Source organism: Mesoplodon mirus (assembly GCF_964341445.2).
Source record: "Mesoplodon mirus genome assembly, chromosome: 4".
NCBI classification, from domain to species: Eukaryota; Metazoa; Chordata; class Mammalia; order Artiodactyla; family Ziphiidae; genus Mesoplodon; species Mesoplodon mirus.
In genome coordinates this window covers 52,524,823-52,550,346 of record NC_138979.1, presented here as the reverse complement: position 1 = coordinate 52,550,346, position 25,524 = coordinate 52,524,823, and the positions used below count along the sequence as shown (strand labels likewise).

General features: G+C 34.7%; 1 protein-coding gene across 2 annotated transcripts in view; it reads left to right on the top strand.

Annotated features, from left to right (window-relative positions):
• Positions 1-25,524, top strand: part of VPS13C (vacuolar protein sorting 13 homolog C) — a 177,828-nt gene that overhangs the window by 68,587 nt on the left and 83,717 nt on the right. The window contains exons 17-34 of one of the 2 annotated variants that reach the window (XM_082618382.1): positions 337-479; positions 1,339-1,531; positions 2,733-2,847; positions 3,431-3,567; positions 4,526-4,649; positions 6,017-6,134; positions 8,252-8,381; positions 9,163-9,250; positions 10,131-10,270; positions 13,652-13,805; positions 15,449-15,528; positions 17,125-17,184; positions 19,570-19,732; positions 20,707-20,823; positions 21,704-21,807; positions 22,007-22,174; positions 22,677-22,981; positions 24,962-25,109. In XM_082618382.1, coding sequence (XP_082474508.1) covers positions 337-479; positions 1,339-1,531; positions 2,733-2,847; positions 3,431-3,567; positions 4,526-4,649; positions 6,017-6,134; positions 8,252-8,381; positions 9,163-9,250; positions 10,131-10,270; positions 13,652-13,805; positions 15,449-15,528; positions 17,125-17,184; positions 19,570-19,732; positions 20,707-20,823; positions 21,704-21,807; positions 22,007-22,174; positions 22,677-22,981; positions 24,962-25,109 — 2,487 coding nt within the window. The remainder of the gene's footprint in view (positions 1-336; positions 480-1,338; positions 1,532-2,732; positions 2,848-3,430; positions 3,568-4,525; positions 4,650-6,016; positions 6,135-8,251; positions 8,382-9,162; positions 9,251-10,130; positions 10,271-13,651; positions 13,806-15,448; positions 15,529-17,124; positions 17,185-19,569; positions 19,733-20,706; positions 20,824-21,703; positions 21,808-22,006; positions 22,175-22,676; positions 22,982-24,961; positions 25,110-25,524) is intronic. The other variant, XM_082618381.1, reaches the window with a different exon arrangement.

The window sequence follows — 25,524 nt, the reverse complement described above, 5'->3', positions numbered from 1 at the left end:
GTCATCAAGCAGATATTCTTTTTATTTTGTTCAGTTTTTGAGCTGGAGGATTGGTTTGAATTAATTTGCTTTAGTGAAAGCTGCTGAATTGAATCTTTAGGTCACAAAATATTTTATCAGATTTCATTTTTATTACCTTTAAAACTAAGAGAAATTAATTTTGAATCTTTTGTAAATGTCCTATTTGAGCAAGCAATTTTATATTGAGTTTTCTAATGTTCTTTTTTTACAATGAACATACGTTTTTTAGATCATTTTATAATTTAACAGATTTAAATATGAAGAAATGAAAAAATTACTTAAAATTTAACCATTTTCATTCATTCTTTCATTTAGTATGTTGCTTATATTGTGGCACTGAAGTTAGTAAGCACCTCTGTTACAATAAGAGAAAACAGAAATATTCCAGAAATACTGAAAATTCAGATAATTGGCCTTGGCATCCAAGTATCTCAGCGACCAGGAGCACAAGCACTTAAGTAAGTTTTAAAAACTTATTATTTTAATTTTTATTTCTACGTTTGACTTCAGGCCAAAAAAATATAGTGTTACTTAGCATGAAAAAAACCTGATTAATAGTAGTTTGTCTCTAATTTCTTTTCCTTTTGTGTGTGAAGATAGTCATTTTATATTAGAGTTTGTTTTGTTACGGAACTATGTGAGGAGCTCATCATTTGTTCTCCCCTTCCTTTTTTCCTTCACAAATATTTCTTGTATACTGTTTAATTCATAGATTTGTTACTATGAAGGCTATGCATAGAAACAATACCTTTCTGTTTTCAAGATGTTTATGCTGTAGTTGATAAGAGAGGAAACAAAAAGTTGATTTAAGATCTGTATAATATTTGAGAGCTCATAAGTAAGAAGGTTCTGTAATGTGAAATACCTTAGGGTTAATGCTACACAAGCTCAGTTGTAGAAGGGAATAATTTCGGCTTGGAGATCTGGGGCTTAGGCTAACTGAATGGAAAGGACCAACAGATGCAAGGATAAGGGAGGAGAGTGTGCAGGGTGGCATGAAATAGGGAGATGAGTTCCATGAGCATGTATTCCATGTAGCATGTATTCATGCGGCAGTTGGCCAAAGCGGATTTTTCATGAGGATAAGGAGAATAAAAAAATAAACCAAATCCCCAGATTGTGGATTGGGGATTTTGAAAAAAGCCCCAGATTGTGTGGGTAATTAAATTCCAGGCTACGGAGTTTGGACTTCAACTCTGGGTGATGGGCATGGTCCTGGCTCTCAAAGGAGTTTTTTAAAAGGGAAATTTGTATTTTAACTTATTATATTACAAGGATCTTATTTGTAATACTTCTTTTTTCCACATTGGATTGTAGGGTGGAAGCAAAATTAGAACACTGGTATATAACAGGTCTGAGACAGCAAGATATTGTACCATCACTTGTGGCTTCAATTGGCGATACTGCATCATCCTTGCTTAAAATTGAATTTGAAACCAATCCAGAGAATAGTACTGCTGACCAGACTCTGGTTTTTCAGTCTCAGCCTGTGGAGGTCATCTACGATGCTGTGAGTACAAGGAGAAAGTGAATCCTTATTAAACACGTCTTATGCTTCTGACATATGGTTTTCTTCTTTTTTCCTTTTCATATTTAACCTTAATTTACTTAGCAGCTCAGTTTACTGACACTTTTTTCTTGATTAAAGAGCAATACATGTTTAGCAGTTAATTTTGATTTTTCATATGCTACATATTTTTTTCTACTGTATGCTTATGTTAAATTTTTTAAAAAAGTAATATACCCTTAAAGAAGTCTGTGTTTATTATACTGGCTAACTACTGACAAATAACTACACACCAGTTTCCTACTCTGGTTTCTTTTTGCTTATTTTCCCTTTCTCTTCAATGTTTGGAACCAATTTAAAGAGCTTTAGCAGCAAATGAAAGAATTTTAGATACTGTTCACGTGAGAAAAAAGCATTGCCATTTCTTTGCTGTTTAAAATGCTGGTTCCAGTTCTGTATCTGTAGCTCCATCTTTATTCAGACTCTCTTAACTCATCTTGAGCATCACTCGTTCCATCACTTGTAGGTTGGCCCCACTCTGTCATTGAGATCCCTGACTTATTTTTACTGTACAGTTTAGAAGTAAATTCACAGTGTGGGTGGGAGGCAGAACTTACTGTATTCTGTGATTTTTAAAAAAAATTTTTTTAAATTTAAATTGTGGTAAAATACAGAGCACATAATTTCCCATCTTAGCCATTTTTTAAGTGTATAGTTCATTAGGGTTAAGTACATTCACACCATTGTACATCCAATGCCCAGAACTCATTCTTTCTTGCAAAATGTCTGAATTAAGTTCAAGTTTTGGGTGTAGGTAAGGACTGAACAGCTTTCTTATTTCCTCTCTAAACTTCAAAGTGCAGGAGAATCCAGTTGCAGTATAGAGAGGTGGAGTTTCACCTTCTAATCTGGAGGCTAAGTCTAGAAGTAATGCCCCATTGCTACATCAACATGATACCGTAGAACATACTTAAGGTCACCTTAACGATATGCACACATTTGTTGCCTTTCCAATAAGGTGAAGTGGGCTATACCTTTTTTCAGGTTCCCTTTCACTCCAGAGGGAGATGTAGTAGGGTAGATTGTCTTTGGAGGTACCACCTCAGTTCAGAGCCAGAGTTGATTAGAATTAAACTGAAACCTTAAATTTTGTAATATAGAAAGTACTCTGTATAACTTGTTTATATTTTAAATGATTTTACAGAAAACCATCAATGCAGTGGTTGAATTCTTTCAGTCAAATAGGGGATTAGATCTTGAGCAAATAACATCAGCTACATTGATGAAGCTGGAAGAAATTAAAGAGAGAACAGCTACAGGTAAAGAATTTGACTGCATAAATGTCATCTAAACTCTCAAAATTTTTTGCTCTTCTAATGTAAATACTATGTTTAAAATAGTGTGGGTAGTTTTTTGTCAAATATACCTGCCAGACTGGGTGAGAAAGAGAATAATATGGGGCACAGATGATTCTGTCTGCTGTTACCTTCAGGAACCTGTGCTGCAGAGTGAACTTGAGCTGGAAAACGTCCCTTTCTCAGTTCTTAAGCGACTGTTCACCGTACTGTGTGTGAATCAAGTTTTAAAGATACATACTTTTGTGCATTATGGCCTCTAATCTTAAGCCACCTACTGTATCTGGTTACTTAACTAAAGAAATAATGAATTTTTCTATCTCTGGCTAAAATACTAGCTGTGTTGGGTTTATTATATTATGCGATATGATTGTTTCTCATTGACCATATGCAATTTCACCTTTCATGCTGAATGGAGAATCTAATCTGTGAAAAGAACTTCTCCAACATATTTTTCAAGTGATCTTCTTATTCTCATTGTTAATAATATGATTACATATTTCAATTTGACTGCATAATCTTTCATCATTTCTTTTTCTTCTTTTAGGACTTACACATATTATTGAAACCCGAAAAGTTCTTGATTTAAGGATAAATCTGAAGCCCTCATATCTAATAGTTCCACAGACAGGTTTCCACCATGAAAAGTCAGATCTTCTCATCTTAGATTTTGGTACATTTCAGGTAGGTGTATATGCATTTCTGTCTGCTCATTTTTGCTCAGTTTAGTAGCTAACTGTCTGACAGTATGCTGTTTTTCCCTCAGAGTTCACTTAAACTAAACCTAGACTTATTTCTTGTTAGCATTTTGTCAAGCCTAGCTTAGATTGTGTAGTTTGTATGTATCTTACCGCTATTAAAAAAAAAAACATTTTCTGAAATGGTGGATGATCTGACATTGAGGACTGGCTTACTGCTGTCTTTTTCTAATTAGAGAGAAGCACTCCTAGTTTTCAAGCACTCCTAGGTTTCCAGAATCCAATTACATAGTTTTCTTTGTTAATTTATATGTCTTGAGAATAGAAAATTATACAGATATGAATATATGTTTGTTAAATCACTGACATCAACTAAATAGGGTACGAGAACTCTAAGGGTTTGGGTGTTGAACCTCCTAGAAATCCAGTCTTCTGAGAAAAAGTGAAGATTTCAAAAAATGTAGTCCTGAATTGATCCTTGTTTCCTTTAGGAAGAGGGAAAAGCAAGTCGAGATTGGAGCTGAATTCTAATGGCCTAATTATTCTAGTTATATAGTGAGGAGAGGAAGGAATAAAACTTTCTGTTTCATGGTGAAGAGTTTAGGATAGCTGGTAGGGAAGCTTGAGCCACAAGTGGTGACAACTCCTGAGAGCCAGGAAGAGTCGCATGTCTAGACGGGTTATTTGAGATAGACAGCTGTGTAACTCATCTTGTCATTAATTTAAATGTGCTGAGCACCTGTTACCCAAATGTAATAGAGATGTATGCTGAAATGGTATATTCCTAATAAAATATTTGCTAATAATTATTAGAAAATTAAGCAAAATATGAATTCACTAAAGGCAATGTTTTAATTTTATTTAGGCTTTAAGAAAACACAACTAAAGTATGTTGATATAAAGATTTTTCTGTTAAAAAAATTGAAAGTTTTTCTCCATTTCAGCTTAACAGTAAAGATCAAGGTTTGCAGAAAACTAGTAATTCATCTCTGGAAGAAATAATGGATAAGGCATATGACAAGTTTGATGTGGAAATAAAAAGTGTGCAACTACTCTTTGCAAGAGCAGGTAAACTGTTGCTCAGTTTTCAGGATCTTGAAATTATGTTGAGTAGTGTTGGTAAATAGATATGCATGTTTACATGTATATCAACCCTGATAACATTTTGAGCACATATACTGTTGGTCACTTAAGAGAACCAAATAGGAGCCCATCAGTGAAAATCTTTGTTATAATTACAAAGAGAGATGTGGCTATTCATCTTAGGGTACTTAGTACCATTTGAATCTAAGTCCAGTCACTGCCTGTTTTTTTTTAAAGTGACATAAAGCTGCCCAGAATACAGAATAGAAGTTTCAGTTGGCTCATGTTCCTCTGTCCCAGTGTGTTTGGGATGTCTCAATGTTGTTTTCCCTTGCTGCCTTTATTTTTAAATATTTTACTATTAGCCTAGTCTTAATGTGAGTAGTAGTATGTTTTTTACTTTTGTAGATACCTGAGAAGTATGGATATAGCCTTTAAACCCTAAAAGTAGTGAATTTAATTATTTTCCAAAAGCTTTGGTGGTTTCTACTGCTTAAATGAAGATTGTTGGTTCTCTGTATTTCTTTAGTTTCTAGAAGCAATAATAAGTGTTTGCAAAATATCCTTGAGTATATCACTCTGTGGTAGGTCACTGGAGGAAACAACATAGTTTCTGTGTGCAGAGTGTATACTATAGTGGGAGTGATGAGATTTATTAAAATGTAAATATATAAGGCTCTACATAGTTTTATAGATTGAGCCTATTAATTCCTTGAAGAGAAGTACCTATACAGACCATTAAAGCTGCCTTTTCTTTTGTATGTACTTAATAATAATTGTTTGAATTATAAGCAATAAAAGATGTTCATTCATTGCCATCAGTTAAGATCTATGTAGAGTTCTTTCAGTCATTGGAAGTCTGTCTTTGGAACCTTCTTATTTGGAAGAAAAGTGACTGTTACACTTTTTTGTCATAAAATCTTGCTTGATAAAACTCATTTTTGCTTTAGAATTATTGCATTTAGGACCCCCAGAAACCTCTTTTTTTCTTGTCTTTTTTTCCCTGTTTTTTCCTTTTTTCACTGCAACCCCCCAACCTTGATCTCTAATTCTGGAATCAAGGCAGTAAATTCTTAGGTTTTTTTCCCTGTTTGTTTTAAAATGTAAGATGTTATTAGAAAACGTTCTTCAAATAAATGTTTAGAATTATTTTTATATCATAGTCTTTGACTTTTGTCAATCTGTGTTAAAAAATATAGGTCATTTAGCTTGTATGTTGAAAGAAGTAAAAGTCATCATTGAATATATTTGTTAATTATTTTCTAATAGGTTACTTTTCCATAGAACATCTGATAATCTAAAACTAATTAATAAATAAAAACTAATCATTTAATTGAAAAAATTTTTTTAAGATGAAAACTGGAAAAAGTGTCGATTTCAGCATCCATCAACTATGCATATATTGCAACCCATGGATATTCATGTTGAGTTGGCCAAGGCAATGGTGGAAAAAGACATTAGAATGGCTAGGTAATGTATGCGTTTCCTTTATATTATAAAATCAACAAGGTGAAATATATCTACATCAGTTACTGAATTTTAAGAAAGCAAAGCTAGATTTCTGAAGGACAGAAAAAAATAATGATTATCTTACAGCAGAAATACATTTTTAAGGAAATGTTTATTTGAATTATATATCACCTCTCTTATTTCAGAAGTACTTGGGCTTTTACGTTTTGTGAAAGTTGGTTATCCCTGTTTTTGAATGGATTGAATTCAAGGTTCAATATTGAAATATAAAATCTTCAAAAAGTATAGGCTCTTTTGATTATGGAACCATATAAAATCTTGAGAATAATCTAATGGAATGGAAAGTAGAAACTGAATTTTGAATTTAAGTAGATAATTTTGAAATTATCTGCTGCCTTCTTAAAAACAGCTTTGTTGAAGTATTGTTGACATTTAATACGCTATATTGGTATTTTTGTCTCTTATATGTTTGGTAGAATTCGCCTGTGAAGCCACCTGGGCCTGGAGTTTTATTTTTTGGGGGAGGGTTTTTAACTACAAATTAAGTTTCTTTAACTTAAATTCAATTTCTTTAATAGATATAGGGCTGTTCAGATTATCTGTTTTTTTGAGTGATCTTTGATAGCTTGCATTGCAATGAAAAAGTTTGTCTTTCACGTCTTAGTTGTTGAGTTTATTGTTTTAAAATTGTTTATAATATTTCCATCTTACCTTTTTAATACCTGGAAAATTTGTAGTGTTGCTGTTTCTCTCACTCTTGATATTAGTAACTTGTGCCTTTTCTCTTTTTTTTCTGATCAGTCTGGTTAGAGGTTTATCAGTTTGTTGATCTTCTGAAAGAACCAGCTTTTGGTTTCAAATATTTTCTCTATTGTATTTGTTTTTTATTTCGTTGATTTCCACTCTCACATACAGTATTGCTTTTTTGTTTTGCTTACTTTGGGTTTCATTTGTTTTACTCTCCTAGTTTCTTAAGATGGAAGCTGAGACCATTCAATTGAGACCTTTCTTCTTTTCTAATACAGGCATTTAGTGCTTTAAATTTCCCTTGAAATGCTGCTTAACTGTACCCTACACATTTTGAAACTCTTCATTCAGTAGACTGGGTATTTGTATGACTTTAGTCATTTGTTTCCCATATTTCAACTTTCCTTTGTTGACTGATGTCCAGTGTCTTTGAAAGAGTTGTTTCACATATTTTGTCCATTTTTTTAGTTATTTTAGTTGGGAGGGTTTATCTAGTCCCTCTATTTGGGATGATATTAGTTTTATGCAATGTTTCAGAAATAATAAAGAAGCATCTCACATTTTTACAGCGATTTTCAATTTACAGAGTACTTTCACAGAAAGTTCAATCCTTTGAGGTAGGAACAGCTAACTGGCCTCTTTTGAACATTAGTGGTTGCATTATACAGAAAAATCATTCTTCGTTTAGTAGTTAGGCATCTGTCAACTTGAGATATTCACAGCTTAGTTAGGAAGTCAAAGATAAACAACCTGAAAGAGCTTTATGAGCAGCAGATAGCTACCACAAAGTTATTAGGACAAGCAAACCCAGGCAGTTAGGTGTAATAGGGAAGCAGAAAAGCACATGCTGAAAAGTAAGCACTTGATGAAAGCACAACAGTGATTCAGCAGTGAGTAAAACAGATACCCTTCTCATGGAGCTTATATTTTAACCAGAGGAGACATAAAATAAACAAGTATACGTATGCTATGTCAGATGCTGATAAATGCTATGAAAGGAAATAATGGGAGGTGAGGGGATAGAGAATGATGGGGTAGATACTCTTTGATGTTTAGAATGAGAAATCTTTGATACCAGGAAATGTTCTGTATAGTGTTTTAGGTTTTAAAACATTGATAGTTTGTATTTGAAAATGTCTTCCTAAAAATTAGTTAACTTAAGGTTTGGCTGCTTAAGAAGGATACAAAACTTGGCTTACATAGAACTTCCCATTCCCTGACAATGTTGAGGCATTAGTGTAATTAGATTAAAACATATCCAAAGTAACTTTGACCCCAGAATGTAGTCTCTTCTCCATTCCCTTCCCCACCTCCATAGTATAGAGAAGCTGGACCTTGAAACCTTATAGTTGAATTAATTATGTTTTTAGATTTAAAGTATCTGGAGGGCTTCCTCTGATGCACGTGAGAATTTCTGATCAGAAGATGAAAGACATGCTACATTTGATTAACAGTATACCCTTGCCACAGAAATCATCTGCACAGTCTCCAGAGAGACAGGTAAATGGAGATAATAAAAATGCTAAATATCTTTATATTTGTATATATGGTGATTTTTTCCCATCTTTTTGTGAGCTGTTTTGTTTTTCAATATTGTTTAGGGCCAGTTTCATTTATTTGGTACATTTTTGAGGTTTAATGTGGTTGATTCTGTACAGAACTGCATATGGCATTGAATAAATAAAGACTGTAGCCTATTTTCGTTTTGGAGTGGTGGTAGAAAGTCTGTTATAGGGAATAACGGAAAGAAAGATACATAAAGGAAAAATGTTTTTCAAATTTAGGAAATGTGTTTTAAATAAAGCTAAATATAGAAATCTTCTTTAAAATGTTGCAATTATATGTTAGACTTAAAAGTTCTAGATCACTTTACTTGGAATTGATCTTTACCACATGAATGTTGGACTTCCATTTACTTTGAAATGAAATTTGAGAGCCAACTAATGTCGATACCATTTTCGAGGAACTTGTCAAAAAGATGTATAATTAATATTGTAATAGACAGCAACTGAATGCCACACAATGACAGGTAGACTTACCTACTAGAGTTTTACATGGCTCTACCCTTGTAAATGCAGGTGGTGGTCTTAATAATAAGTGAACTCCAGCCAGCCATTAGTTAGTTGACTGCATAACGTTCTTTGTTGGAATATTTGTGTGCTGTGTATGTGTCTTTCCATCTCTCTCTATCCTCTATTACTTTTTCAGTATTTCTCTCATTTATGTACATTTAATCCTGCTAAATTAGTATGTTTAGAAAACTTTTTATATTATTTTCTAGGTATCCTCAATTCCTATTACACCAGCTAGGACAAAAGGCCTACTTGGTACGCCATTGTTGCTAAATGGAGTGGAATCAGGTGAGGAAGGTAAAATGTTCTTTATTAAACCAAACCTAGAGATAAACTTTTCAGAAAATAAAGGAATTGTGAAAGTGTTATAGTAATTTACTGGCTTTATTTCCAGTTGTGCTCCTAACCAACTGTGAGACTTCGAGTCATTTATTTTTATTTAAGGCCAAGTTTCTTTGTTTGAATAAAAGTATTTTTGTGATTGACAGTGTTTAAGATTCTAAATAAGCTGCTTTTTCCCCCCCAATCTCTACTTGATTCTTTACTCTATCTCTGGTCTAACTGATCTTTTTTGATTTTGAACTAGAATGTAAACTTTATGAGGTAAAGGATAATGTCTGTCCTGGCCACCCTGGTGTCCTTAGTAGCTGGTACAGATGGATGTGTGATAGATGATACCCAGTAAATATTTTCTTGATAATTGAATGAATAAACTAAAGTGAAAAACAATCAGAAGTGTTGAAGAAGAAAATAGAAGGGCTGTTGGATTTTTTTTTTTTTTTTTTTTTTTTTTTTTGCGGTACACGGGCCTCTCACTGTTGTGGCCTCTCCCGTTGCGGAGCACAGGCTCCAGACGCGCAGGCTCAGCGGCCATGGCTCACGGGCCCAGCCACTCCGCGGCATGTGGGATTTTCCCGGACCGGGGCACGAACCCGTGTCCCCTGCATCGGCAGGCGGACTCTCAACCACTGCGCCACCAGGGAAACCCTGATTTTATATATGATTATCCCAATGCCAGGTTGAGTCACTCTGTGAGACTTAGAAAGAAGCTATATTCTGATTCTGAATATGAAGGTTATGTCTAATAAATGAATTTTACATTTGAGAGATTTCAGTTTGAGTGTTTTATGCAGTTTTCGATGGACATTCTCTCAAGTCAATTGTCTTCTTCTTTTAGAGTCTGATGATGAGTATTTTGATGCTGAGGATGGAGACACACAGACTGGTAAAAGTATGAAAGAGTCAGACATAAAAAAGGTTGCTGAGGCCCCAAATGAGGAGCTCATTAATCTTCTACTGAAGTTTGAAGTTAAAGAGGTATATATATTTGTTTTGTCCATAAACAAATATATTCTTGTTACTGCTGTCCTTATAAACTGTCTCATGCTAGACCCAAACATTAAGTATATTTAAAATGTGGTACCCGGTCTTCCCTACTGCTCCCCCCCACACACACACATACTTCTAAGAAAATGAAATGCTATTTTGTAAAAACTGATGTAAGTGTGATCTGTGGTATATCTGATCTATTCTGGAAAAGCTCAAGACTCTTAGTTAGGATTTTCTTTTCTGTAGAAAATTTCTGTGACATATTTACTTTAATATTTTTCAGCTTTTAAGCCAAATAATATAGTTTATTGTCATGTTTATAATTTAGAAAAATGTAAGCAACCTAAATTTGCAACATGGCTTTTACAGTCATTGAAAATCTGGTAGTAATAAAAGAAAACATCGACATCGAGAGATGGTCACCGCATATCTTTATTTGGGGAAAAAAAAGCGATTACAATTCCAAGGATATTATGATTCCATTTAGAAAATAAACACATACACACACACACTTTTTTTTAATAAATGACAGTCTTCATCTCTGTGTGGTGGGATTATAGTTTTTCATTCCTGCCTGTTTGCTTTTATATATATTAAATTTTTTTTAAATGAATATGCATTGCTTTGAAATAAAACACAAAAGGTATAAAAAGGAGGTATTTCTTATTGACTGCTTTATATCTAAGTATTATTGGTATTTGTTTAAAGAAAGATATGTTCTCCATGTTTAGACTTCTTTGACTTCTCTCCTTCTCTCATATTCCCATCTAACATATCAGAAAACCCCTTGACTTTACCTTCAAAATGTATTCAAATGATTGCTCTTCCCTTCCACAGCTATTGCACTGTCCACATCACCATCATATCTTGATTGGACTATTGCAGTAGCCTCCTGTCTCTCTGCTTCCATCATGTACTCTGTTCTCCACACAGTAGCTAGAGTGATACTATTTTTAATCTTTTCTTAAAAAAGTATTTATCTTTTTGACTGCATTGGGTCTTAGTTGTGGTATGTGGGATCTTTTGTTGTGGCACGCAGGCTTCTCTCTAGTTGAGGCGTGCAGGTTTTCTCTTTCTCGTTGAGGCATGTGGGCTTAGTTGCCCCATGCCATGTGGGATTTCAGTTCCCCGACCAGGGATCGAACTGCGTGCCTTGCATTGGAAGGCAGACTCTTCACCACTGGACCACCAGGGAAGTCCCTAGAGTGATTGTTTTAAGGGAAAGTCAGTTCATGCCATTGCTTTGCTCATAACCCTACACAGGCTTCCCATCTCACTCACAGTAAAGAGCTAAATTCTTCCCACGGCCTACAAGGCCTTACATGGTCTACAAGTCACACCATGTGACTTCTTTGGCTTCATCTGCTGTTCTCTTCCTTGCTCATTTTGCTCCAGCCATATTTCATTTATTCCTTCCATAAATGTTTATCAAGTGTCGTCATGCACCAGGCATTATTTTAGATACTAGAGCTACAGCAGTAAGCAGAGTTCCTCCTCATGGAGCTTACACTTGCCTTTTGTTCTTTCTTGTATATACCAAAACATATTCTTTGTGCTTGCTGTTTCCTTTGCCTGGAGAACTCTTTTCTTGCAGGACTTGCTTCTTTACTTCCTTTAGAAATGCCATCTTATTGGAAAGGCCTGAGCACGCAACACAAAATAGCAACCTTTGCTTTTCCCCATCCTCCCTAGAATGTAAGCTTCTTGAAGACAAGGACTTTGTCTGTCCTGGTCATTTTGATGTTCTTAGTGGCTGGCACACCCTCATACATGGAAGATGATGCTCAATAAATATTTTATTGAATACTGAATGAATGAACTAAAGTCATAAACAGTCAAAATCATCTAAGAAAAAATAGTAGTGCTGTTAGAAATATTTTTCCCAATTTGACCTTTTTTTGCCATGCTGAAGTTTTAAATATTTCCGTGGTGAAATCTATCTAATTTTTTCTTTACATTCTAGTTTTAGTGTGTGTTTAGAAAATTATCCTCCATTACAAAAATATTTACCCATGATTTTATTTGTTGTTTTATGATTGGAATGCTTTCATTTAAATCATTGATTTATTTGAAATTTATTTTTGTATATCAATTCAGTACTGAATATCTTATTGTACTGTTTTATTGTTTCTATTTTTCAGTTGACGCTACTGATTTTTCTTAGGTATATGATTATATCACTGCTAATAGTATTAGTTTTTGCATTTTTTTCAGCATTTATATTTTTCCAGTTACTGTGGCTGGCTTATAGCTTTTCCCAAAATGTGATAGTTCAAAACAACTATTTTATCTTGCTAACAGTTTTGTGGGTTAGGAATTCTGGAAAGGCCCAGCTTAGTAATTTTTGCATGTAGTCTTTCACATGCTTTCAGTCACATTTGACTAGAGTAGCAGTGACCTGAACTCTCAGTGGGCCTCATGGCTCACTCATGAGGCTGGCAGTTGATACTGGATGTTGGCTGGGACCTTGGCTAGGACTGTTGACCACAGTACCAACTCACAGCCTCCTGACCATGGCAGCTTCAGGGTAGTTGAACTTTTTACATGGCAACTAGCTTCCCCCAGAATGAGAAATCCCAGGTGGAAGTTTCATGGCCTTTTTTTGTGGTATGAGGGCCTCTCACTGCTGTGGCCTCTCTTGTTGCGGAGCACAGGCTCCGGACGCGCAGGCTCAGCGGCCATGGCTCACGGGCCCAGCCACTCCGCGGCATGTGGCATGTGGGATCTTCCTGGACCGGGGCACGAACCCGTGTTCCCTGCATCGGCAGGCGGAATCTCAACCACTGCGCCACCAGGGAAGCCCTGTACTCTGTTGATTGAAGCAGTCACAACCCTGCCCAAATTCTGCGGGGGTTGGGCAAAGACCTCCATCTCTTGACCTCCATCAAAGAACTTGCATGTTTTAAAAATAGCAACATATATGTTTTATTTTTCATTGGCTAAATATACTGGCTATCATTTCTACAGTAAATTTGAATAGTAGTGTAATAGTAAATGTCGTTGTTGTACTTTTTGACATTAATGGAGATGATTCTTATATCACCAGACGTGACTTTTAGTTTTGAGATAAAGGTTTTAAAAAACCATATTCAGGAAGAATTCATACATGCATATTTTTTACTAAATTAAAAAAGTAAATCAATAAAGATATAACATTTCATCATGATTTTTAGATAGATGTAGTTATATTCTCAATAATAGAATTTAAGATGATAACTTCCAATCATGGTAAGTAACTTGATGGTAATAGAAGAGTATGAGCAAAATTTCTACTATGGTCATGACTGTATATATGAAGAAGGATTTTGTATTTTTAAGTATGATTCAAAGTACTTATCTGCCTTTCATTGGCTGTCCTGATTGTTTTAGGTGATTTTGGAATTTACCAAACAACAGAAGGAAGAGGATACAATTCTAGTGTTTAATGTTACTCAGTTAGGAACAGAGGCTACAATGAGAACATTTGATTTAACTGCAGTAACTTACTTAAAGAAAATCAGCTTGGATTACCATGAAATTCAAGGTAATAGCCATAAAATTAGAAATAATGGACAGTAACAGATTTAGTATCACTTTTGAGTATCTGAAACACATTCATTTATATAGTAATAATTAAAATAAATAATAGCTAGCAGTGTTCTAAGCATTTTATATATAATAACTCATTTAATCCTTGTAACAATGCTGTAAGATAGGCAATGCTATTATCTCCAGTTTACACAAGAGGAAACAAAGTCATAAATTGGTTACATAATTTACCCAAGGTCACACTGCTAGTTAGTTAGTGGCTGAACCATGATTAAAACCCTAGAAATCTGGCCCTAGGGTCTGTATTCTTAACTACTATGATCTACTCAGAGAGTCCATATAAATCCCCTTTATATAGGGAGTATTATTCCCATTTTACAAACAAAGGAAGGTTAAATAAAAAGAGATTAAGTGAGTTACTCAAGATCATGCATCTTATGAATAGCAAAACCTAGAATTTATCTCTGGTCTTATAATATTGAAGTTCTTGTTCTTTTGATTCAATAGTGTTCATATATCAGAAGCAGCATCAGGTTATGAAAATGAAAATGGTGGGACATAAAATTAATTCTTTCAGAAGCTTTTATGGTTTATGCATTTCAGTGTACATCTTGTATACTCATTGGATGAGGAATGAAGGAATGGGTGAATCTACAGTAATTAAGGTTACCTAATATTTGCCTAGTATTTTAGTCAAATATAAAGACTTATTTTTTTGTTATTTTTTAAATAGCTCTAACTAAAATTAACCTTAGCTTAGAAGAAAAATGCTTTGTGTTAGTAAGCTCCTGTAAGTACTGTGGAGAGATGGAGTTTACATTACTGTCTTAAGGGGAAAAATACAAATAATAAATTTTCTAGGCTATTTTTTCCTTTAGAGAAGGTTATTTCAGTGGAAAATTCTGAGATATCTCAGAAACAGGAGTTATAAAACTGCAAATAATACAAGATGGGTAAAAGAGTGGATAAATCACTTCTCCCTCCATGGCTTCTGGAGGTAGTTCCTTGGGACATGTACATGAGGATATAGAGGACATCTGGTGGTACCTGTTGTTTTTAAATTTAAAGAAATTTAACAATTCTCCTCCCTTCAAAAAACTATTTCCTCTTTTGTGTAAGCCTTCTCTTAGTCTAAACAAAGGAAAATTATTTAAATTTCTTTAATATGAATGAAATTTTAGAGCTCAACAGAATACTACATGTTTTTCTAGTTCAACCTCATTGTTATGTAGTTGAGAAAACTGAAGTTAAATAGCTTTTGGTAAAGGTAGAGATGAATTAGAATTCATATTTCCTGATTCTTAACACCCATAGTCTTCTACTGCCTTACGAATGCACATATGGTCTTAAAAATATCTAGTGAAGTTTTGATTACTTTTGAACGCAGATGTAAGATCAAAGAAAATAAATACAGTATGCATGTTTTTAAGTAAGTTGGATGTCAGAGGTAAGGTAAGGATTTGGATTGGCTTATTTCTTTACCAGTGATGACCTTAATAACCATGAAAATATGTGCAGATAGTCTTTTAAAGCTTAATTAATAAAATTTTTTAAGAAGAAAAGGACATGTTGAAAATTCCAGATGTAAAAAAGAGCAATTTATTTGAAACACTTTTTTTTTCTTTTTCTTTAATCTAGGGTCCAAAAAGAAGCCCCTTCACTTGATTAGCTCTTCTGACAAACCTGGATTAGATCTCTTAAAAGCGGAGTACATTAAGGTAAGAGTCATAGAATGTTTATATATTTATTGTATACTCTAAACTATCCTCTGGAAGGAAAAAGATGACAGTAGGTTATTAAAGGCTCTTGTGTATCATAGGTTTGGATCATAGGGATATCTACTGTTTCTCTTTCCATTTGCACACCTTTCTCTTTCACTCAAATAAGGACTAGGATTTTACAAAGTCACACTTCTTGTCCACAAAGATGGAAGCCTGGGGTGAAGTAGGTCCTACTACTGTCTTCTGGGGCACATTCACCTACCTACATTCATTGTATGTGTAGGTGGTATTTGGCTAAGTATCCTACATCAAAAGGGATAAAGTCAAATTGAATCTGGTTCAGAAGAGAATTGCTAGGATTCGGAAGGACTCAAAAATATATTATATGAAGAATGTTGAAGAATGTTATATGAACTGATGGTATTCAGCTTCATTCAAGATTAGTTGAGTTATTTAATTATTCAATAACTGTTGAACATCTTTTGTGTCAGGTTGTGTTAGGATACAGAGATGAAAAATATTCTCTGTTCTCAAGGAATTTATAAACCAGTAGGGAGATAGGTAAACAACAATTAAAATATAATGTGTTTTATGGACGCCAAGGGGGGAAAGTGGCGGGGGTGGTGGTGGTGTGATGAATTGGGAGATTGTGATTGGCATGTATACACTAATGTGTATAAAATGGATAAGTAATAAGAACCTGCTGTATAAAAAACAAAATAAAATTCAAAAAAATATATAATGTGTTTGATTCTTTAATAAGGAGGAACACAAAGCATTATGGGAGCAGGGAGGCAGGGATATTGATCTAGCCAGAAGGCTTCTCACAGCAGGTAAAACTTTGAATTTACTGTGTATGTTCCCAAGGGATATAACTTGAACCAATTGGTTATTATGATAGGAGATAGATTTTTAAAAATATGTATTTATTTATTGATTGATTATTTATTTATTTTATTTTTTTTGGCTGCACCGGGTCTTAGTTGTGGCACGCAGGATCTTCATTCATTTCGGCATGTGGGATCTTTAGTTACGGCATGCATGTGGGATCTAGTTCCCCAACCAGGCATTGAACCCGGGCCCCTTGCATTGGGAGCCCGGAGTCTTACCCACTGGACCACCAGGGAAATCCCAGGAGACAGATTTTTGATTCAGTGTGAAGACCTCATTAAATCAGACTTCTCTAAAGTTTGGATTTCTAAGAAAATTAGGTTTCTTTCACTGGAGATATCCTAAAATAGACTTGCTGAAGACTTTCTAAAGGTATTTAAACATTAGGTGATAGATGGGCTAGACTACCTTTAAACCTTCTAACCCTCAGAGTTTATCATTCTGATCCCTAGCTGCAGTTTCCCAAAAGTGAATGATGCCATGCTCTCCTCTGTTTGAAGAGGAGGGCAAGTTTTTACCCTTATGATAAATAAATGGATTTGGATGTAACTTTATAATAATGATAATAAAATTAAATATATAATGTATTTAAAAATAGTTATAACTGAATATAAATAAAGTAAAGATTATAAGTAAATGATTCATTTACTTTGGTCTTAATTCCTTCTTTAGAACTGTTTTTTTCTTTCTTTTTTTTTTTAGGCTGATAAGAATGGACCCAGTTTTCAAACTAGTTTTGAAAAAACTGAACAAACACTTAAGGTAAGAAATTCTGTTAAAAGAATAGATCCTGTTTGAAAATAACCTACTCTGGAAGTCTTCAGTATCCTTTGAGGAACCATTAAAAGTTATAAATTAGCCTCATAAATGTCTACCATGCTCTGTGTTTATGATTCAGGATAATAATACTGTTATTTAACTCATGGTATCACATCCTAATTATTTCTAAAGGAGGGAATGCTGTAGATGAGGGAACTTTGATTTACAAAGAACCAACAGGATTCTGAACAAACCAAACTAGATACTGTCTTTTAATGCAGGGCTCAGAAAGTATGTGAAATACAAGGAGAGATGTTGAGTACTTCTGGAGCTATACTAAGGTACTCAAGTAGAGGAAGAAGTGGCAAAATGTAATTTTAGGATACAGTAAAAAGAAAATGAGAGAAATGAGTTTCAGATTATACTCTTGAGAGATGGGAAAATATGTTGAATATTGAATCTTCCTTTTAATAATTTTTATATCCACTTAGTGTCTTGAAGCAATGAAAAGAAGTCCTTTTGTATAAAAAGTGATTTTTTAAAAATTTCAATTTGCTATTAGAAAATCATGTATTCTTTAAAGCAATTTGTGTTGCTATTTTAGGTTTCTGGAGTTACTGTTTTTAAAAACAATATTTTCTCCTATAAGCTATATATTCTTTTTTTTTTAATGATAGGACCATAATTGTGGTTTTAGAAGATTATTTAGTGACTGAGAACTCACTCTTAATTGCATATTTTATATTTAAATCTCATGAATGTCACATTTGAAATCTTTTTTTTTAACATCTTTATTAGAGTATAATTGCTTTACAGTGTTGTGTTAGCTTCTGCTGTATAACAAAGGGAATCAGCTGTATGCATACATATATCCCCATATCCCCATACCTTATGGGGATTCCCTTGTATGTTATTTGTTGCTTTTTCCTTGCTGCTTTTAATAATTTTTCTTTGTATTTAATTTTTGATAGTTGGATTAATATGTGTCTCAGCGTGTTTCTCTTTGGGTATATCCTGTATGGTACTCAATATGCTTCCTGGACTTGACTGACTTATTCCTCTCCCATGTTAAGGAAGTTTTCGACTACAATCTCTTCAAATATTTTCTTAGACCCTTCCTTTATCTCTTCTTTTTCTGAGACCCCTATAATTCGAATGTTGGTGCGTTTAATGTTGTCCCGGAGGTCTCTGAGACTGTCCTCAATTCTTTTCATTCTTTTTTCTTTATTCTGCTCCCTGGCAGTTATTTCCACCATTTTATCTTCCAGCTCACTTATCTGTTCTTCTGCCTCAGTTATTCTTTTATTGATTCCTTCTAGAGTATTTTTAATTTCAGTAATTGTGTTGTTCATCATTGTTTGTTTGCTCTTTAGTTCTTCTAGATCCTTGTTAAATGTTTTTTGTATTTTCTCCATTCTGTTTCCGAGATTTTGGATCATCTTTACTATCATTACTCTGAATTCTTTCTCAGGTAGGTTGCCTATTTCATCTTCATTTATTTGGTCTTGTAGGTTTTTACCTTACTCCTTCGTCTGTAACATATTTTTTTGTCGTTTCATTTTTTTTGTTGTTGTTGGGTGGTGCTCTATTCCTGTCTTACTGGTTGTTTGGCCTGAGACGTCCAGCACTGGAGTTCGCAGGCAGTTGGGTAGACCTGGGTCTCAGTGCTGAGATGAGGACCTCTGGGAGGCCTCACTCCGACTGATATTCCCTGGGGTCTGAGGTTCTCTGTTAGTCCAGCGGTTTGGACTCGGAGCTCCCACCACAGGATCTCAGGCCTGACCTCCAGCCTGGGAACCAAGATCCCGCAAGCTTTTTCTTTGTTCTTTGTGCTTAGTGTAGAGGCACTTGCTCATAGGGTGCTGCGTGCAGAGGCCTCACACCCAGCCCTTCACACCAGAGTTCCTAGTGCGACCCGGCTTCTGCTGACACTGTAGCTTCAACGTCCATTTGCAGAGCCATGTGCAGAGCCTGAAATCATTTCTTAACACAGTGGTAATACATGGTGATTCTGGAGTTTCATGTTCTAACTTATATGTTTTATATAATCATAATAATAGTCATTGAAGATTCAAAAAAGTGATATATATATTGAATATTGGAATGGCCATGACAGGCAGGTTGTAGGCTCTATGGTAATTAGGATTGGGAAATGGAGTAATTAGGTTACCTTGATACTCAAATGAACCCCCAAAATGTGTAAGTATAATTTACTCTCCATATATTCCCTGTTTAAGGACTGTGAGTTGTGAGTCTTCGTCTCTTCTCTCTTCCTTTTAAGTGGTGTACGGCAGTGATGCAAGCCTCGTTAGGAGCCTTTTGCATACATCATGCAGACTACTGGTATAATTGGCCTGGGAACTAATTTTCTTTTTAAAATATTTCTAGGTGGCTTTTTCATCTTTAAACCTGTTGCTGCATACACAAGCTCTTCTCTCTTCTCTTAATTACCTGACAACCATTATTCCATCAGATGGCCAAAACATGGGTGATACCAAGGAAGTACAAGTTTCTACTGAAAAGCAACAAAAAACTTCAGCTCTGCAGAAAAGTATGAAAAACACTGTTTTGTTTCTTGTTAGTAAGGGTTTTAGAATTGTAGAGCTAAATGGGGAATCTTAGAGACCATCTGGTTAGTCATGTACATGCCATTTTGCCTACCTTTGTTCTTTCCTTCAAACTGAGTCATACGTGGGTGCCTGATATGTAAGATAAATGTAATTAATACTGTTGTTTTAAAAAAAAAAGTTTTTTGGGCTTCCCTGGTGGCGCAGTGGTTGAGAGTCCGCCTGCCGATGCAGGGGACACGGGTTCATGCCCCAGTCTGGGAGGATCCCACGTGCCGCGGAGTGGCTGGGCCCGTGAGCCATGGCCGCTGAGCCTGTGTGTCTGGAGCCTGTGCTCCGCAACGGGAGAGGCCACAGCAGTGAGAGGCCCGCGTACCGCAAAAAAAAAAAAAGTTTTCTTATTCTGGTGGTGATGGGGGATGCCTTTATATGGGTATTAGGGGAAGAAGACCTGTATTTATTCTGAGCTCTTCCTCCTCTCAGTGGCTCCTGAAAGGACTCCATAGAGGGTTAATCTTCCCTAACATTTTACAGATAAGGAAATCAAGACCCAGAGACATGAGGGCAAGGGTGCAGGGATAGCATCGAATTGGATAAGAGCCCAGCTTTTGGATCAGAAAGAACTCAGTTCAAATCCTGACTCTGCTACTTAAACTATGGGACCATAAGCATGTTATTTAATATTCAGTAACTTCCTTGAGTTTCAGTGTCATTATCTTTATGTATTTTAAGTTTTTTTTTGCTTTTACATTATCAAAGTAGTACATCTCACTATTAAAAATGCAAACTATATATAAAGAATATATAAAGCAAAAAAAAGTATTTGAAATACTTAAGAATTTGAGACTTTTAAAATTATTTTAAGCAGAACCATGGTTCACTTGATATAGGGAAGAAACTTTAATAGAGTGTATACTACTAGAATCCACTGTGATAGAATTGCTTTGTTTATATGCAGTGATTGTATCCTCTAAGGAGAGTGACATTATTCACTTCAGGCTGTTTGCCAAGTTGAATGCTTTCTGTGTTATTGTTTGTGATGAGAAGAACAATATTGCTGAAATCAAGATTCAAGGTAAAAGTTCTTAATGATATTAAAAATTGTTTAAAAGATAAGCTTTTTTTGTTTTTGTTTTTTGCAATGCTAAAGTATATATAAAATGGAAGGCTCTGAGCTGTGAAAACTGGATTATTTTATTTTATGACATAATTGGATTGCATGTTTTCTTAACTCTTTGAGAGTTGAACCACACATACTGGTGTTTTGGACCCTTTTGAGAGTTGTCTCAGAGGTGAAAGGAATACTAATGTCAATGTAGAGATGCTGTTGAGGAGCTAAGTGTCAACCCAGAATTCAGTTTAAGGTCTGTGAATACACTTTATCTTGGTACAAATGCAAAGCAACCTTATCATGAAGAACAAATCCTATGAGCCCATTATGTTCTTTTAGGCAAAATCTGCTAAAATGAATGTAGCTTTTTTCTCTGACTCTATCTTTACCAGCTCATTGTGATCTGGTAAAGGTAAAGAATATGTTTAATACAATTCTTGAAGAACTTAAAACCCAGAAAGCTAGGGTTTTTCTTTGTTCTTTCTAAACTGGCAGTGCATCTACTAGTCTGAATTTGATTCATGAAACTCTTATAGTCTCTATGTAAATGACTGGATATAAGGTGTAAAGAATTTACTAAAATCCTAAGATAATCTATTTGCACTAGATGTAGTTTTTTCACAAGGTTGAAAATTCAGATAATTATTTTTTAATGAGTTTATAGGTTTCATTGTTCATAAAACTAAAAATATCTAATATTGCACTTATTTATCAATTGTGAGTTCAAACATTGCTAAATTTATAAAAAATATCACCTACAGAATAAAGTTATGCAATGGAAGAAAAATCTTCAGATCTTATTATGGTATCTATAGAAATTATAATAATATAATTTTTTTTACAGGACTTGATTCTTCCCTTTCTCTTCAGTCAAGAAAACAGTCACTATTTGCCAGATTGGAAAATATTATTGTCACAGATGTTGATCCTAAGACAGTTCATAAAAAAGTAGGTGATAGTAAATCATTAATATTTTTTGATGATTGAACGTGAGATTTTATTTTTAAATATATTTTATTTTTTAAAATACTAATGAAATATATTTTGATAGAAAAATGTTTCTGTAATGATTATAAACCCTTTTAAATTGGGATTTTATTTTGTCATTGTCCATTGGATGGAGTGCATTCAAATCTCTGCTTTTCAGGCTGTGTCAATAATGGGAAATGAAGTCTTTCATTTTAACTTGGATTTGTATCCAGATGCTACTGAGGGGGATTCCTATACTGACATGTCCAAAGTGGATGGTGTGGTGTCACTGAACGTTGGCTGTATTCAGATTGTCTATCTCCATAAATTCCTCATGTCACTTCTGGTAAAATCACTTTTTATATATAGATTTTTTGACTTAGAAATACTTCAAATAAGTCTGATAATTATGATTGCAAATCTTAAAACTTTGAATGTTAGGTTGTGCATTGATTTGATTATTGATGGTATTTTATGGATTAATGTAGAGGTCAAAACCTCTCTTTAACAGTTGAAATCTGAATCATATAATGATTTTTGTCTAGCATTGTCTAGAACTGGAATTATTTTTGCTGGAATATAATGAATCCAAATTCTCAAGTGCAAAAACTATTAAAACTGTTTTCTTCTCTGTTCCTCAGCCATATAAGTCTAATTATAATTAGCCCTTGTCAGGTAGCTCATAAATATGGATGGATAATCAGTAATTCTTTCCTAACTAGAAAGATAGGACTAAATTGAAAGTTATTTATTGGAAAAAAATTGGCACATAAATAAAAAGAAGATGGTGTTAGAAATGATGTGCTTGTCCTCCTTTTTGAATTGCTCCTTTTATTTTGTGTCCACAGAACTTCCTGAACAATTTCCAGACAGCCAAAGAGGCTCTGAGTGCTGCCACTGCTCAGGCTGCAGAAAAGGCTGCCACAAGTGTGAAAGATTTTGCCCAGAGGAGCTTTCGTGTTTCTATCAATATTGATTTAAAAGCACCAGTTATAGTCATCCCACAGTCTTCCATTTCCACCAGTGCAGTAGTGGTAGATCTTGGGTTAATCAGAGTTCAGAATCAGTTCAGTCTGGTATCTGGTGAAGACTACTCAGACCCTCCAGTAATTGATAGAATGGATGTGCAGCTAACAAAGCTTAAGCTTTCTAGGTATACTCTTTCAGTAATTATGTATTGATATTTAAGTATTATTTAATATTGTCTATGATATTTTATGACTATTGAAATTCATGCTCAACATACTTCTGTTGCATAGAACTGTTTTTTTTTTTTATTTTTTTATTTTTTTTGCAGTACGTGGGCCTCTCACTGTTGTAGCCTCTCTCATTGCGGAGCACAGGCTCCGGACGCACAGGCTCAGCGGCCATGGCTCACGGGCCCAGCCGCTCTGCGGCACGTGGGATCCTCCCAGACTGGGGCATGAACCCGTGTCCCCTGCATCGGCAGGTGGACTCTCAACCACTGCACCACCAGGGAAGCCCCAGAACTGTTTTTTAATCAACTTTTTATTTTGAAAAATCTCAAGCCTACAGACAAATTGCAAAAATAGTACCTATAATTTTTCAAATAGATTCACCAATTATTTATATTTGCTTTAACTCTGTATATACGTATTATCATTTAAAATATTTAAAAATTTAAAATTTTATTTTTATTCAGGTGTGACTGACATATTAGTTTCAGGTATACTACATAATGATTTGATAGTCGTGTGTATTGCTAAATGGTCACCATAGTAAGTCTAGTTAACATCCATCACCACACATTTACAGAAAATTTTTTTCTTGTTATGAGAACTTTTAAGATACATGCTCTTAGCAACTTTCAAATATATAGTACAGTGTTATTAACTATAGTCACCATCCTATATGTTACATCCCCAAGATTTATTTTATAATTGGAAATTAAAACATTTATTGCTAAACCATTTGAGAATAGATATCTTAACCCTTTGCCCCAAAGTGCTTTAGCATGTGTCTCCTAAGAACAAGGACATTAATCCTCTTACATAATAACCACAATTATCAAATTCTGGAAATTTAACATTGATATAATCTATTATCTAATATGCATTCAATATTCAGATTTTACCAGTTATTCCAAGAATTTTCCCCTCAATCCAGGATAACGTGGCATTTAATTGTATCCTATATTAGTGAGGGAGATTTCTGTACTGATAGACATTTATTCTGGGATAGTTCTTCAGCCTTTCTTTGTTTTTCATGATGATGACAGTTTTGAAGAGTTCAGTCTAGTTGTTTCATAGAATGACTCTCAGTTTAGTTTTGTCTGAGTGATTTCTCATGATTTAATTGAGCTTATACATTTTTGGCAGGAATGCTGTGTAAGTAATGATGTATCTCTAGGGCTCACACCAGAGGACATTTGAAAGTGTGTATGTTCATTTTAAAATCATTTTCTACCCCGTCCAAGGAGATTTAATTATCTTAAATACAAAAGGAATGATTATAAAACAAGTCCAGAAAAGAATCCTGGTTGAAGAGCTTTATAAACTTAGAAATAGCTTACTTTTCATCTTGCCATTTTTTTCTCTAATCTCTGTACCAGCACACATATCAGTCCTTGAACAACTGTATTGATGATTTCCCCCATAGCTTCAAAAATATCAGTTTCTTTTAAAAATTTACTCAGGTTGTCATCTATCTTCTGTTTAAAGAAAAAAGTTTTCTTAAAGGCATTTAATTGTATATCATATACAGTTGACCCTCAGCACGGGTTTGAACTGCATGGGTCTGCTTATGCGCAGATATTTTTTTCTAGTGGTAAATAATACAGTATTATACAACCTGTGCTTGTTTAGAACTGTGGTTATGGAGGAACCACATATACAGAGGAACCGAAATATGAAGGGCAAACTATAAGTTACCTGATTGAATGGAGGGGTCGTCACCCTAGTCTCCCGTGTTGTTCAAGGGACAGCTGTGTTTTAATCTGTCCATGCTAGTATATTGTAGATTAAATTAATTATAGACCAAGTTTAGAAAACACTAAAACAGTTTTGTTTCAAATCAATGTTTAGAGCAGCAACTTTGGGCTTCGTGTTTTTTTAATGATATGTTACATTTACCCCTATGTTTATGCATATATATCAATTATATTTTTCATTAGGACAGTGATCCAGCCAGGCATCTCCCATCCTGATATTCAGCTGTTGCATCCAATTAATTTGGAGTTTTCTGTAAATCGGAATCTAGCTGCATCTTGGTACCACAAGGTGCCTGTTGTGGAAATTAAAGGTCATCTTGAGTCAATGAATGTGAGTATATGAGTGAAAAAAACTTTTTCCTTTTAAACTATTTTTAAATTTTATTTAGTTTTGGCTGCACTGGGTCTTCATTGCTGCGTGTGGGCATTCTCTAGTTGCGGCACGTGGGCTTCTCATTGTGGTGGCTTCTCTTGTAGTGGAGCATGGGCTCTAGGCCCGCGGGCTTCAGTAGTTGTGGCACACGTGCTCAGTAGTTGTGGCTCACAGGCTCTAGAGCACAGGCTCAGTAGTTGTGGCGCACGGGCTTAGTTGCTCTGCGGCATGTGGGATCTTCCCGGACCAGGGCTCGAACCCGTGTCCCCTGCATTGGCATGCGGATTCTTAACCACTGCGCCACCAGGGAAGTCCCAGAAAAAAAATTTCTTATTGAAAGTTCAGACTCTGAAGACTTGCTCATTATAAATCT